At 43.5% G+C, this 16,053-nt stretch overlaps 1 protein-coding gene across 2 annotated transcripts in view; it reads left to right on the top strand.

The window, feature by feature from the left end:
* Positions 1–16,053, top strand: part of SLC35F2 (solute carrier family 35 member F2) — a 63,009-nt gene that overhangs the window by 27,995 nt on the left and 18,961 nt on the right. For both annotated transcript variants that reach the window (XM_062198349.1, XM_062198350.1), the window contains exon 2: positions 14,015–14,190. In XM_062198349.1, coding sequence (XP_062054333.1) covers positions 14,015–14,190 — 176 coding nt within the window. The remainder of the gene's footprint in view (positions 1–14,014; positions 14,191–16,053) is intronic.

Genomic DNA, 16,053 nt, shown 5'->3' with positions numbered 1-16,053 from the left:
TCTGTTGAGCCACGGCGCCGGCCCCTTTTTTAAAATTTATTTTTATTTATTTGAAGGGCTGAGAGACAGAGATGGAAGCAGAGTGGGGCCTCAAACCCAGGCATTCCAATAAGGGATGTGGGTGTCTAACCTCCACACCAAATTACTGCCTCCCCTGCCACTGCTTTTATTTTATTTTTTTAAAAGATTTATTTATTTGTTTGAAAGGCAGAGTTACAGAGAGGCAGAGGCAGAGAGAGGGAGAGAATCTTCACTCTTCAAACGGCCACATTGGCTGGAGCTGGGCTGATCCAAAGCCAGGAGCCAGGAGCTTCTTGAGGATCTCCCACGTGGGTGCAGGGGCCCATATTTACTTATTTGATTATTAATTTTTAAGATTTATTTACTTATTTGAAAGGCAGAGTTACAGAGAGAGAGAGGGAGAGAAACAGAGACAGAGATCTTCCATTTACTGGTTCACTCTCCAAATGGTCACAACAGCCAGGGCTGGGCCAGGCTGAACCCAGGAGTTTCTTCTGGGTCTTCCATGTGGGTGCAAGGCCTAAGCACTTGGGCCAGCTTCTTCTGCCTTCCCAGGTGCATTACCCAGGGAGCTGGATCAGAAGTAGAGCACCTAGGACTCAAACCAGTGCCCATATGGGATGTCAGCATTGCAGGTGGCAGCTTAACCGGCTACACCACAATGCTGGCCCTGATGATTTGATACATATATCATTATGTAGTGATCAACCCAGGACATTTAGGTTATCCTTCCTCTCAAGGATTTATTATTGCTTTGTGATGATGAAGTTCAAAATTCCTCTCTTCTAGCTGTTTTGAGTAGCTCTGGGCTTACAGGATGTGATGTTGTAAACTATAATATAATAGTCTCCAAGAGCTTATTCCTCATATTTAGTTTTCACTTTGTACTAATTTTCCTCATCTCCAATTCCTCTCCCTTTCTCGACCTGTGGTAATGGCCATTCTACTCACAACCCCCATGAGCTCAGCTGTTTTAGATTCCACATATGAGTGAAATCATGAAGAATTTGTTTTTCTGTGTCTGCTTTCTTTCACTTAACACTATGATCTCCAGGCCCACCTGTGCTGCTGCAAATGCGAGGATTGTATATCATTTTCTTGCTGAATAGTATTCCGTTGCTTCTATACCACATTTTCTTTATCCATTCACTGATGGACACTTAGGTTGCCAATAGGGAATCACACATTCAGCAGGGGAGTACTGATATCTTTTCCATGTACTGATTTCATATCCTTTGAATTATACCCAGTAGTGGTATTGCTGGAAGAATTTGAGTCATAGGAATGTAGAAATGGAAATAAAACAGATCATCTAGGCTGCTACTCACCGTGTAAAAAAAAACCTACTGATAATTTATTTTTGAGCTTGTTTGCAGTATAACTTAAAATGTTCCAGAAACAGAAACTGAATAACTTGTATGCTAAGTGTGAGGACTTTGCTTAAATGAAAGTTTTTGTTTTTTTGTTTTTTTTTTTTTTTCAGCTATGTGATAGGATTTTTATAGATGTGCTGGAAGTTATTATTCCCCACCAGGTATTTTCAGGTGGCAGATGTGCTGGATTTGAAAATCTACCTGAAGTTACTGTGTTCCATAGAAGTCTTTTAGTGCCATAGGTGTCGTTAGCTGGCAACATGGCAACGTGGCAGCACAGATTTATTGAGACAGAAAGTGAAGGAAATGTGTGGTTTGCATTCAAACAATGCATTTTATCAGTCATTTGGAGCACCTTTCCCCCCTTCAAATAAAAAGAAGAGGATAGCATACTGGTTTGCTGACTGTTTAATATACAGTAGAGAGCTGTAGAGAGCTGTAGAGAGCTGCCTAACTTGAAGTTGCAAAGGGGAAAAGCTCAAGAAGTGAATGGACTGAATGGACCATGTTATTCTTCTGTCTCACGTATATATTATGTAAAACGGGTTTGAAGAAGACAGAAACCCAGGTGATAGCCTTTCCTCCATGCCCGAGTCTCCTTGAAATCATTCATCCTTCTGTTCTGTGACCAAGGGTCTCAGCCTCTGTGAACCTTCTCCAGAAAGTCCTCACCATTCCTCTCTCCGGCTGCAAGCACAACTGTGATGTTGTCACTTTCCCACTTGATTGTGGTTCTGCATTGTCAGGTCTGCCTTCTCAACCAGACAGAACATCCTTGGGATGTTAACAATGGCGAGGATCCTTTTAGCACTTCCTGTGTGCCACGTGCTGTGCCAGTCACAGAGGATGTCATCTGCCTGTCCTCTTGAAGCTTACCGTCTTGGGAGAAGAGTCATACGCAGCCTTGTGAGTGCCGTGATAGCGGGATGTGGTATTGTTTCAGGGCACACAGCATGAGCCCCGTGGTCTGGGCCGGGGGAACCAGGAAATCTGTGGGTCTTTTAAAGTATGAATTCCTTGGGTAGGAACCTTTGTTGCTTACATGACTGAAGAGCTTACCGGCTGAATAAAAGAAGGTATAGTCTCACAGTAAAGTGTGGACACGAGTGTGTTTTGGAGTGGAAGTGGGGTTAACACAGGGACTGTGGGTTTTCTGCGAGAAAGAATGGGAAATAAAGTGTTTTGAAATCTTTTCTTCCTTCATTCCTTACATTATTAAATCTGTAGAACACGTGTAAACCCAGACAGTAAAGTGGTTGGGGATGACCTTACTCAGCCTGTCTCCCGCTTGTTTTCCCACCCCCGCCCCGCATGGCCCTGAGCTCTTGTTTGCTGTGGTTTGTGGTGCCCTGGCTCCCACAGCATGAAGCTGCCTCGGGAAACATGTTCTTGGAGTTTCACCACATCCTGCCATTGAAGTTCACTTCAGTGAAGATTCCGCTAGAAACATCCTAACAGGATATGTCCCAGGGTCAGATGCATGTGGCTGCTGGCAGCTTCTCTTAGGCAGGAACAGATTTTGTTATGGTGTAGAAAGCCTCTGAGTGCAGAATTCAAATGAAGTAGAATCCGGTAAAATGCACATCCACCTCTAAGTGAAGTCAAAAGTAACAAACATTGTTTTGAAGCATGTCTTGTCTTTCCCTACAAGTCTCAGTGTTTTTCTCTTTTCTCCCTTTGTTCCGTCTCTGTCCCCTCCAGCTTCTGCTTGCTCTCGCTCTTGCTCTTCCATTATAGATGAGGTCATTATGGTTTGAAGCCAAGAGAAGTGCATTCCTGTAACTTTAAATCTCCATACTCAATTTGCAAGTCTCCTTTTTTTTTTTTATTTGAAAAAATAGTTATCCTTTATTGTTGGAGGGCAGCTTGCTTAATTGTGCTATTTTAGAATGCAAACACAAGCTTAGTGGAGAAATTTTGTCAATTTGTGAGCAGGGCTCAGCACTTCCACACTTCTTATTCTCACTTATTTCAAATGTATAATTGCTTTCAAGTCCATTACAGGATGTGAAAAGTGTTCCGAATATGATTAGGTTATTAGCCTTTTGATTGAATTTTATGTACCTTGTTCTTTGGGCACCCAGCTCCATCATGATGCATTGGGAAGCCATGTTACTATGGGGAGGAGAAAGATCAGGCTAGCTCCCTTCTTTCCTGGCAGCTAGGTGAGGTGCAAGGGTGTTTTCTAGGTTAAGTTCCGTTGTGGAATCATCATGAAGATGTGAGAAGAGGGAAGAGTGAGGAGGAAGAGAAATACAAGATAGGGCCGGTGCCGCAGCTCAATAGGCTAATCTTCCGCCTTGCAGCGCCAGCACACCACATTCTAGTCCTGGTCGGGGCGCCGGATTCTGTCCCGGTTGCCCCTCTTCCAGGCCAGCTCTCTTCTGTGGCCTGGGAGTACAGTGGAGGATGGCCCAGGTGCTTGGGCCCTGCACCCGCATGGGAGACCAGGAGAAGCACCTGGCTCCTGGCTTCAGATCAGCGTGGTGCGCTGGCCACGGCGGCCATTGGAGGGTGAACCAACGGCAAAGGAAGACCTTTCTCTCTGTCTTTCTCTCACTGTCCACTCTGCCTGTCAAATAATAATAATAATAATAATAATACAAGGTAGGAAGAGACCAGCCATGAGGGGTGACCTCACCTATTTTTCCATGTGCTATCCAAGGACAGCAGGTATTTAATAGCCAGGGCATTTGGGTATTGCCTCTATTCTAACACTTCCCTCTTCTGTACCCCTAGTCTCTCTTCAATTTAAAAATGTGGCATGAGCGCCCAAGATCTAATTCTGAGATTTTCTTCTGGGTAGGAGAGAAAGTTTCCCTAAGTTATTTTCCTAAGTAAATTTTAACTCTTTGAGCCAGTCTTTTGGCAGCTCAGAGTGTTGATTTTCTGCTTTTTATTAACTGAATGGGTGTGGGTGAATTATGGAGCTATTCTGAGTCTCATTTTCCCCATCTGTAACATGATTATAATCATTCTTTTCTCAGGGTTGTTGTGAGTACTATATTGAGAATGTGTGCTGTGATGTTATTATTTGAACAGTGAAAAATGGGATAATTAGAACCATTTTCCTTGCCCAGGTGCCCCTCCCCTTCTGATTCCTGAGGAAGTATTTGGCTGGGAACAATGACATGAAATGGCTTTGGGTCCATATTCCTGTAGACTCCTAGTGCACTGTACAGGACCAAGTAGTGAACTTCTTTTGTCTAGGGTAGGGCAACCCCAAACCATGAATCAGTGCAAACTACGTCTTCCTTCAGCAGGAAGTGACCACGAGAAAAAGAGATAGCAATCCTTGGATCTGTCTCGTTTTGTCAGCCTGTGCCTAGAAAAAAGAATGCTCTATGAAAGTGAGTCCTTTCCCCTTTGCTCATCGTGGTGACAATGTTCTTCAGTAGCTTCATAAAATGTCTTTTGATTCAGCCCATTCCTGCCATCATTCCTCTCTCTTGATGGGTGGAGGGTCTTCAGTTCCTTCCTTTTGGGTGTAACAGACTAATAATAAGAATCCTTTGGAGAACAGTATAGCAAAACAAGTTAAATTGAGGATGCTTATGCCCTAAGACCAACAATTCTACTCTTAGATCTCCAGAGTGAATGAGTGTTTTAGACTCCATGGCACAAATAGAAAGTCTTTATATCCTCAGGGAGCTCTGTTTTACTGTTCCTAGCATTGAAAACAACTGACTGGATGCACTCCAGATGCCTTCTATGGCCCCCATCAGGCCATACTGAATTCTGAGAAGACCGGGTCTTACCATATTTATAATAATCCAATTGTACAACTTTTCTAAATATAGAGAAAGTCTTAGATATGAGGGAGCCTTCAGAAAGTTAATGGATGGTGCATAATATGAAAAGGCCACATGGATATAATAATTTTTGGCATCAAAATAAACATTTTTTATCCATTCCCATGAACTTTTTGAAGTATCTGCATATATATATTTGGACACATATGCAAGAATATTTGTAGAAACATTGTCTGTAAAAGCAGAATGGATGAAGTATGACCTATTCAGAAAGTGGAGCACTTTACTGTAAAGGAATGAACTAGAACTAATGTGTCAATATGGATGAGTCTCTCAGTGTTGATCACAATAGCAAGCTGCAGAAGTAGATGTATAGTATACAGCATTCTATGAAGTTTCAAAACAAAACAATTCTACTTATTGCTTAGGGAAGCATAAATATTACACTGTATAGAAATGAATGAGAATAGTTAATACCAAGTTCTGAAAATACCAAGTTCTCTTATCTCACCATAGTCCCAAGACATCAGGGAGAACATGGGGAATATATTGCTGTTGCTCATATTTTATTTATTTTTAAAAATGTTTATTTTAATCTACTTGACAGGGAGAAAGAGAGAGAGAGGGAGAAAGAGAAAGAGAGAGAGATGTACTTCATTGCTGGTTTATTCCCTAAATGCCCACAGCAGCCAGAGCTGCCAGACTGAAGCCTGGAGCCTGGGTCTCCCACATGGGTGACAGGAGCTTGTGTACTTGAGCCATTTTCTGCTGCCTCCCAGGATGCATTAGCGGGGGGCTGGATAGGAAGCAGAGTAGCTAGGGTTCAAATCGGCCCTCTATGGGATGTTGGTGTACCAAGTGGTGGCTTAACCTGCTGTACCATAGCATCCACCCCTGGTATTTTATTTCTTAAGCTGCCTGGTAGCTACATGAATACTTGTGGAATATACATTATATTTTGTTATACTTTAAATATCTTATAAGAAATTTAAAAACATGAAAAATTAAGTAGGCTGTGAGAGAGTGGCCAAAGATGCGGCTGACGAGCCAGGCATGGTCAGATGGCTGGCTGCCTTGGTGGCCATTTTAAAGTTTGGTTTTCATCCAAGGGCAGACGGAGCTACTGAAAGGTTTTTAGCCATGGGAGCAATCCCATCCAATTAACATCCAGAACATTGACTCCAAGTATGGTGCGGAGACTGGATTTGGAGAGTGAGTGGAGCAGGAACAGCAGTTAGGAGAACGTGGCTGAGGTCCAGACTCCGGGGCTTCCTCCTGGAAATGCCATCTCCATGTAGCCTCCAGAGTGCTCGCCCTTCCTTGCTGGTTCCCTCCTTTCTGACTGTGCCCCTTCATCTCCATCTCTAATTCCTCTTCTTTCAGTCCCTTACATGTGACTGTTTCCTAGAATATTTATTTATGTTTTTAAAAAATATTTGTAAAGGCAGAACAACAGGGAGAGCAGCAGTGAGAGAGAGAGAATGAAAGGGAGAGAGAGAGAGAGAGAGAGATTTTCTGTCTGCTGGTTCAGTCTTTTTGGGCCAGGCCAAAGCCAAGAGCCTGGAACTCTTTCTGGGTCTCCGACATAGGTGGCCAGCAAGCACTTAGGCCGTCATCTGCTGCCTCTCAGGGTGCACATTATCATGAAGCTGGACCAGGAGTGGATTAGCTGGGACTCTGATATGGTATGCAGGTGTCCGAAGTTGCATGTTAACTGCTGTACCAAACACCTATCCCAGGGGCTGGCGCCGTGGCTCACTTGGTTAATCCTCCACCTGCGGTGCCAACATCCCATATGGGTGCCGGGTTCTAGTCCTGGTTGCTCCTCTTCCAGTCCAGCTCTCTGCTGTGGCCTAGGAGGGCAGTGGAGGATGGCCCAAGTGTTTGGGCCCTTGCACCTGTATGGGAGACCAGGAACAAACACCTGGCTCCTGGCTTTGGATTGGCGCAGCACCGGCCATGGCAGCCATTTGGGGAGTGAATCAACGGAAGGAAGACCTTTCTCTCTGTCTCTCCCTCTCACTGTCTATAACTCTACCTGTCAAATTAAAAAAAAAAAACAAAACAAAAAACTATCCCAGGATATTTCTCTTTACCTTTGTTTCTTTTTGGGTTTTAGTTATTTGCCTTGGCAGTCTAATTTATATCCCCAGCTTCAACTACCACCTTTATTATGCTCATGAGTGCCAGATGGATTTCTCCAATCCAGTCTCCAAACTGCCTGTTGAACATTTCTTCTTGGCTGTCTCATAATTAAACAAAACCCAACATGTTCAGAGTGGAGTTATTATCTTTTCCAAATGTACCTTTCTCTACTGTTCTTGGAACCTAAAAATATGCTTAGTTAATTTAATTATTTTAAAGGGAGAGAAAGAGAGAAAAATCTGTCTTCTTGTTCACTATCCAAATGCCCCAGTCTGATCTGGGCGAGGCCAGGCCAAAGGCAGTAGTCTGGAAGTCATTCTGGGTCTCCATGTGGATGGCAGAGACCCAAGTACTTGAGCTGTCACCTGCTGTTTCCCAGGGTGTTCATTAGCAGGAAGCTGGATCAGATGTAGAGGAGCAAGACTGGAACTAGGCCCTCCAATAAGGGATGCAGGCATCCCAAGCACTGTCTTCTTTTTTCTTTTGCTTTTTTTTTTTTTTTTTAAGATTTATTTATTTATTTGAAAGGCAGAGTTACAGAGAGGGAGAGGCAGAAGCAGAGGCAGAAAGAGAGGGAGAGAGATCTTCCATCTGCTGGTTTATTCCCCAAATGGCCACAATGGCCAGAGCTGGGCTGAATTAAAGGCAAGAGCTTCTTCCAGTTCTCCCACATGGGTGCAGGGGCTCAAACACTTGGACCATCTTCTACTGCTCTCCCAGGCCATAGCAGAGAGCTGGATCAGAAGTGGAGCAGCCAAGTCTCCAACCAGCACCCATATGGGATGCCGGCACTGCAGGCGGAAACTTTACCCACTAAGCCACAGCACAGGCCTCCAAACGGTGTCTTAGTCGCTGCACCAAATGCCCGCCCCCCCCCCCCCCATTTTGGGATCTGATTAATCATATTGTTATCTATGAATTATCTGATCCAGGAAACTGGCTATTATCATAAACTCTTCTGTCTCTGTCAACTTGCTTCTTTAATTGGTTTCCATGTTAGGAATTAAGAATAGGTTTTGGTGCTATGCTCTGATGTATTTGGGGATCCAGGGCAATAATCAGTTTTGTGTTACTCCAGTGAAATAGCTAAGACATAATACTGATAAAGGAAAAAGGTTTAGTTAGCTTATAGCCTGGGAGGTTCAGAGTCGGCTTTGCCTGGTGAGGAAGTGTAGTGGCTGGTGAAGCACCTGGAGTGAGGAGCACATGGTGAGTCAGGAAGCAGAGTTCAGGCCCAAATCAGGCTTTTGTAGCAGTCCCCTGGTGGGAACTCCCTTCCCACGACATGCTCCCAGGGACCTAAGGGTCTCCCATCAGACACCACCTGTAAATGCCATGATTGCATTACATTCCACCCTCTTAATAATTGGTAGGTAGTTTAAGACTTTGGGGACTAAACTCTTGAATTTGGGCTGTGGTGGGGGCACTAGTACTTAAACCAGGAATGCTCGGTTCTTGCCTGGCTAATCATGTTACTCCTTATTCAGAAGATTCCAATGATCTCATCACCAGCAAGACAAGTGGCAGCCAGCATTACAGGGTTATACATCACACCTTTTTGATCTGGTGTTGGTGGGCTTTTCCATCCTCATCCACTGCCATTTCTCTCTTAGACTTGGTGCTGCAGCTCCATCGACCTTTTTGACATCTCCGAATGTGTCGCATTGTTTTAGAGCTCATTGCTTTGGCATATGCTATTCCTTCTGCTTGGAACACCCTTCATTATCTTGCCTTTCTGGTGAACTCTTGGAGTTTTTATTTATTTATTTGGTGAGAGATGCCATTCTTTTTTTTTTTTTCTTTTAAGATTTATTTATTTATTTGAAAGGCAGAGTTAGAGAGAGGAGAGACAGAGAGAGAGGAGAGACAGAGAGAGAGGTCTTCCATCCATTGATTCACTCCCCAAAATGGCTGCAATAGCCGGACTGAGCCAGGCCGAAGCCAGGAGCCACGAACTTCTTCCAGGTCTCCCACATGGGTGCAGGGGCCCAAACACTTGAGCCATCCTCCTGCTGCTTTCCCAGGCTCATTAGCAGGGAGCTGGATGGGAAGTAAAACACCTGGGGCTTGAATCAGTGCCTGCAGGGAATGTTGACACTGCAGGTGGCAGCCTAACCTGCTGAGCCACAGCACTGGCCTCAGGAATTTTTACAACTAGTCCGGTTAGCATTTGTCTTGCTGCACTCTCGTGACCAGCGTATATGCCCACTTGTCTGCCAGAGACACCAGGGCTGCCTTTCACTGTTGTGACTTCATGACCTGGCCCATGGAAAGTGCTCCACAAGTGTATTCAGGTTTGTCTTGCCCAGCAAGCTCCACCTTGTGCTATGATTATTTGAGGTTACTTATAAGTTACTGCAACAAATATTCCAGTGGAAAAAGTACATTGTAAACTTTTAGAGATTCTGTGTTTTCTACCTTTTGATATTTTCCTCTTTGTTTAGAAGCTGTGGACACAAAGTACATATTTATTTAATGAAACAAAGACTAAGAAAGACATTTGAAAAAAAAAATGGGGAAAGAATAATATAAACATTTTGAAGCCAGAAGAAACTCCAAGAAGTCTTTGAGAGAAAAGAATGACATGTCCTGTAATTCCACAGAAGTTTGGAAATCCAGTTTGGATAGCTTTGGCACCTTATCTCCACTCTGACGTGGTTGGACTGCATCAGTGGTCTCAACCTGGCAGTGTCTAGGAGAATCACCAGAGAGCTGAAAGAATACCAATATCCCACACTAGAGACTGTCAAATAATTGATCTGATTTGAGCCCTCAGCTTGGAGGGAGGTGGGGGTGGCACTGTGGCAAAGCAGGTTAAGCCTCCTCCTGCAGTGCTGGCATCCCATATGGGTGCTGGTTTGAGTCCCAGTCGCTCCATTTCTGATCCAGGTCCCTGCTAATGTGACTGGGAAAGCAGCAGAAGATGGGTCAAATACTTGGACCCCTGCACCCACGGGGAAGCTCCTGGCTCCTAGCTTTGGCCTGGTTGTTGCACCCCTTTGGGGAGTGAACCAGTGGGTAGAAGATCAATTGATCTCTCTTTCTTGCTCTCCTTCTCTCTGTATCTCTGCCTTTCAAATACATAAATAAATCTTTAAAAAATAAATAAAATGGCTCTTGGGGCTAGAATTTTTTTAAAAGATTTTTTATTTATTTATTCGAGAGGTAGACAATGAGAGGGAGAGACAGAGAGAAAGGTCTTTCTTCTGTTGGTTCAGAGCTGCGCCAATCTAAAACCAGGAGCCAGGTGCTTCCTCCTGGTCTCCCATGTGGGTGCAGGGGCCCAAGCACTTGGGCCATCCTCCACTGCTTTCCCAGGCCACAGCAGAGAGCTGGATTGAAAGAGGAGCAGCTTGCGCCACAGGTGGAGGATTAACCTATTGTACCACAGCACTGGCCCCAGGGCTAGCATTCGATGCAGCAGTTAAGTCACCACTTGGGGCACCCACATCTCATGTTAGAGTGCCTGGTTTGAATCCTGGCTACTTCACTTCTGAACCAGTTTCCTACTAATGCACATCCTAGGAGGCAGTTCAAATGCTTAGGGCCCTTCCACCTGATTGGTAGACCAAGGTTAAGTTCCGGCTTAAGCACTGGCTGATGCAGGCTTTTTGGGAGTGAGCCAGCAGATGGACAATCTCTCTCTCTCTCTCTCTCTCTCTCTCTCTCTCTCTCTCTCGACCTTAATAAAGAAAAGAAAAAGAAACAAAAAGAAAGTCCATTCTCTTGTTAATTCTAGTGCACACCTGTGGTGGAAAAATCAGTGAGTTAGATGAACTCTGAGGTTTACCAAATAATGAACTCACATTTTGTATCTCTCGCTCGCTCTCTCTCTATTTTTTTTTTTTTTTTTTTCGTTTCAGGAAGTATTTGTGTAGAGAACATTTTAAATAAAAGTTCCAGTGTTCTCAATTTTGGTCCTTGAGCGTTTCAAGAACTCTCTTTGTCATCTCTTAAATTTCATCCTTGGAAATCATCAAGCTTTCATTCTCTTTGCTCTCAGTTTATCTTCCAAACATGTTTCAGTTTCCTTGATGCTCCAACAAAACAGTGAACACTCTGTCCTTAACTGCTGCCTGTTCTTCCAGCTCTTGCCCCATCCCAATTCTCCTCCCTTTCCTTGTGTTAACTTAAAGGAGCTGTTTCTGTTTGTCTGCATATCTTTCTTTCCCCTGACCCTGCAGCATTTTTCTTGTTCTCCTTTACCTTAGTGAGACTCTAACAGTCCATCATTAAGCCTTTTGCAAAGCATACCTGGTTATTTAAAAATAAAAGGGAATGTGAAACAACCCTCAAGCTACCTTAATTTTAGGAACCAAAAATAAATCAGAATTCTGTGTGTCATTTGATCATCTGCAAATTGAACACATAAAACAAACAAACCCATTATCACTGAAAGCTCTTACCTTCCTCCAAGATCAAGTTGAAATAAGTTTAGATGGATCATTATTTTAAATACCATTGTGTATATTTGGCAAAAGTAAAATCAGATTAAAGATGGGCCCTTGATATTAGGAAAACTTTAGTTATCAGGACAGAGAGTGGAGATATATCTTTGCAATGTGTCCATGGACCTTGTCTATTAAGTGCAAGGTGATGAACTTGTATGACTCTTGTGCTCTTCATGTAGTAGCAACTATGGCAGATCACTGTACCATAGAATCAGTATCATTTCTACCTACGTTTAGCCTTCAGCAGCCCAAGGAAGTGTGAAGTCATAAAGGTGAAGAGAAAAATATATTTAAATCCCTCCATCTAAACAATCAAATAAATAGCTGAACAACAAACACTCACCCTCATCAGTTAGAGTAATGCCAGAAAAAAGCCAACATCTCACAGGCATCATTTAGATATAAACTTCAAATCTGCTGTAATAGAATAAATGCTAAATACATACTGTGCATTTATACACACACACACACACATATATATGTATATATATATGTGTATATATATATATATATATATATAAAATGCACACACACAACCTGCTTCTCTTTTACTTGCTCAGCACTTGAGATCTGTCTTTGGACCTTGCCACTGATAGAAAGTTTTCCTCCATAGATCCAGCAATCTCCAGTGAGCCAATCACACTGTATCTCAAGCCACAATACCGCTTCTCTGTGTAGCTGCTGACACTCCAGGACTGGTGTTCTCATCCCTCTTAAAATGTGTTTCTTTTCTTTCTTTTTTTTAAAAATTAATTAATTTATTTATTTTTTTGACAGGCAGAGTGGATAGTGAGAGAGAGAAACAGAGAGAAAGGTCTTCCTTTTTGCCGTTGGTTCACCCTCCAATGGCCTCTGCGGCCGGCGCATCATGCTGATCCAAAGGCAGGAGCCAGGTGCTTCTCCTGGTCTCCCATGTGGGTGCAGGGTCCAAGGACTTGGGCCATCCTCCACTGCCTTCCTGGGCCATAGCAGAGAGCTGGCCTGGAAGAGGGGCAACCGGGACAGAATCCAGCGCCCCGACCGGGACTAGAACCTGGTGTGCCGGCGCCGCAAGGCGGAGGATTAGCCTAGTGAGCCGTGGCGCCGGCCTTCTTTTCTTTTTTTTTTTTTTTATAGAAAAATAATTTTTAAAAGATTTATTATTTATTTGAAAGGCAGAGTGACAGAGAGTCAGAGGCAGAGAGAGAGAGAGAGAGAGAGAGAGAGAGGTCTTCCATCTGTTGGTCCATCCTCCAGATGGCCACAATGGCCAGAGCTGTGCTGATTGGAAGCCAGGAGCCAGGACCTATTTCCAGGTCTTTCATGTGGGTGCAGGGACCCAAGGACGTGGGCCATCCTCTACTGCCCTCCCAGGCCACAGCAGAGAGCTGGATTGAAAGTGGGGCAGCCAGGTGGTAGCTCCACTCCCAGACCACAGCACCGGCCTCAAAATGTGTTTCTAGTCTTGGCTTGTGTCATGGCACTCTCAGAGTTCCTTATCTTTTTCTCTGTTGAGAAAGTGGGGAAATATCACATATTTGAGTATTATGGTGTTTTCTTCTCTTTTACATTTATTCATTCAATAAATATTTGTTGAGTGGTAACCAAGTACCAGCTATCTATTGCTCTGTAACGGCTTACCACAAATGGAGTGGCTTAAAACACCACCCATTAATCACCTCACAGTTTTTATGTAGCAGGCATCAGAGCATGTTGGAGCTCTGCCCTGGGGTCTCCCGCAGGGCTGCAGTCCTGGAGCTGAAGTCTCTTGAAGACTCACTAGGATGCACTTGCAGCATGCATGGTTCTAATGTGCAGGCTGTGTGGCCCATCCCTGCCTTTGGAGGAGCTGCTGGGGAAACCAAGTCTCTGGGAGAATGAAAGAAAGAGAAAATGTTAAACATTTATGGAATAAATGGAGGATATAAAACTAGAGTTAAAGTTGCTTTAAAGAAATGCCATACACACACACACATACAGATACACATACGATACACATTTCCATAGTATTTGATGCAACGGAGCAAAAATGATCTCTAAATGGAATGTCAGTGAAATGGCAAATTAGTCTGTATGGGAATGGGGGGAGGGTCAGAAATGCTAGCAAGAATGCAGTGTAGTCTCTCAATCCAACACCGTGCTCCCATGCTCATGAAGTAGGCAGTAAGATGAAACACAGAACCCCTTGGAATAATTGGCTCCCCTTGTGTTTGGCACTGCAGCATATATTGGTGAGTATGTTAAAGGTGTAACTTACTTGCACATTATTCTGACTCCCACCTTTGTTTTCTAGGGATATTCTGAAAACAATCGCTCTGGGTCAGATGTTGTCCTTGTGTATATGTGGGACGGCCATCAGCAGCCAGTATTTGGCAGAAAAATACAAAGTGAACACCCCCATGCTTCAGAGCTTTATCAACTATTGCTTACTGTTCATAGTTTATACCATGATGCTCGCATTTCAATCAGGTATGTCACATGTAGGAATTACCTTTCCAACAGAATCATCTTCATGAAAATGTTGGCTTCCAGACAACCCCCTCCCCCCCCCCAGCCCAAGAAAAACCCACAATGTAAAATGAAGACCACGAAACTACAGATGTTATTTATAAAAGTAATTAGAAAAGCATGACACCTACCCCTAAAGGCCTTGAGAGTAGTGGCTGTAGACGTATACATTCCTGTCTGAACTTGTTGATATTTTTTTTTTCTTTGAAAGGCAGAGTTAGACAGTGAGAGAGAGAGAGAGAAAGGTCTTCCTTCCATTGGTTTACTCCCCAAATGGCTGCAAGGGCTGGCGAACCGCGCTGATCCGAAGCCAGGAGCCAGGTGCTTCCTCCTGGTCTCCCATGCGGGTGCAGGGCCCAAGCACTTGGGCCATCCTCCACTGTGCTCCCGGGCCACAGCAGAGAGCTGGACTGGAAGAGGAGCAACCGGGATAGAATCAGGTGCCCCAACCAGGACTAGAACGTGGGGTACCGGCGCCACAGGCAGAGGACTAGCCTAGTGAGCCGCGGCACTGGCTTGAACTTGTTGATTAAAGCAAGTAGCACCAAACCCTAACCTAATGGAAATTGTTAAAAAAAAAAAAAAAAAAAAAAAAAAAAAAGCTGTAAATGTCATTACTTGTTGGGTTTTATGTTTTTTTCCCCTGTGGTTGATAAAATTAAGACACACTATTAAAAGTACTTGAAATGTCAAGAACTTCACTTTTCAAAATATCTTTGAGTAGAGAATGCTAAATGGAACATGGATTTCACATTGATCAAGTGTATGTTGTAACAGAAATAAAGATGAGGAATTAGTAAAGAATCAGCATTTTTACTACTGGCTGCTCAAGCTACTTTAGAACCATCATAAAATAATTACTTCTAGGTGGAAATGGGAAAAAGCAGGAAGTCACTGACATTTTTGTGACAGGCAATCATTTTGGTTGCTTTACTTTTCTAAGTTGTATATTAATTCATTAAAACCTCATAACTCAGGAGAATATTGTTATTGCCCGCACTTTACAGATGAGGAAATTGAGGCATGGGACACTTAAATCATTTGCTCTGAGACATACTGGCAATAACTGATGGAGTGGAGTCCAACCTAGGCAGCCTGCTCCAGCGCCCATGATCTCACCACCCCTCTCTGTTAGAAGCTGCCCATTTTGCAGCCCCTAAAGTTCTTCCCACAATAGATGGGCATGGTATAAAAGAAATTAAATGGGATTGAATTCAGGGGTGTGAAGAAAATGGATATCCGACTGGGAGGGTGCAATCCTATTTTCATTATCTCTGAGTCCTATAACAAAATGGACAGGATGATGTTTGTTAGTCCCCATTTAAAATGAACCTTAGTGTATCAACTGCATTCCTATGAGTCAAGACCAGTAATTCATTTTTTTAAAAGGAGAGACTCTTTTTGAGGGTGGGGAGATCATTTTTAGGGGAAAACACAAGACTTGACCAGAACTTTTGGGGTTGTTTGTAGAACTGATGCATGGTTCATGACCCTGAACACTGCTCTTCCCTTGAAGCATTGGCCACTCGAATGTCAGTGTGGCTCATAACACATCACTGTGGTCTTCCTAGGGACAGGTCTTAGGTGTTTCCTGCCATGCTATGTAGAGGCTAATTCTGTGTTTTCAGGATGTAACTGCAAATTGGGTCTTAAAGGTAATTATTTGATTGTGAGTCTCACTTACTTTTATTTCCTAATAAGTTATCATACCACAATGCCTTTTCATATGTGTACCAACTTTACTTCTCCTATGATGTTAGATTTTTCCAAACTAGTGGATCCTACTTAATTTGAGAGCACATCTCTTCCAAAAGAATGATCACT

The sequence above is a fragment of the Lepus europaeus genome, chromosome 7, assembly GCF_033115175.1.
Source record: "Lepus europaeus isolate LE1 chromosome 7, mLepTim1.pri, whole genome shotgun sequence".
Lineage (NCBI taxonomy): Eukaryota > Metazoa > Chordata > Mammalia > Lagomorpha > Leporidae > Lepus > Lepus europaeus.
This window is presented reverse-complemented; position numbering and strand designations above follow the sequence as displayed.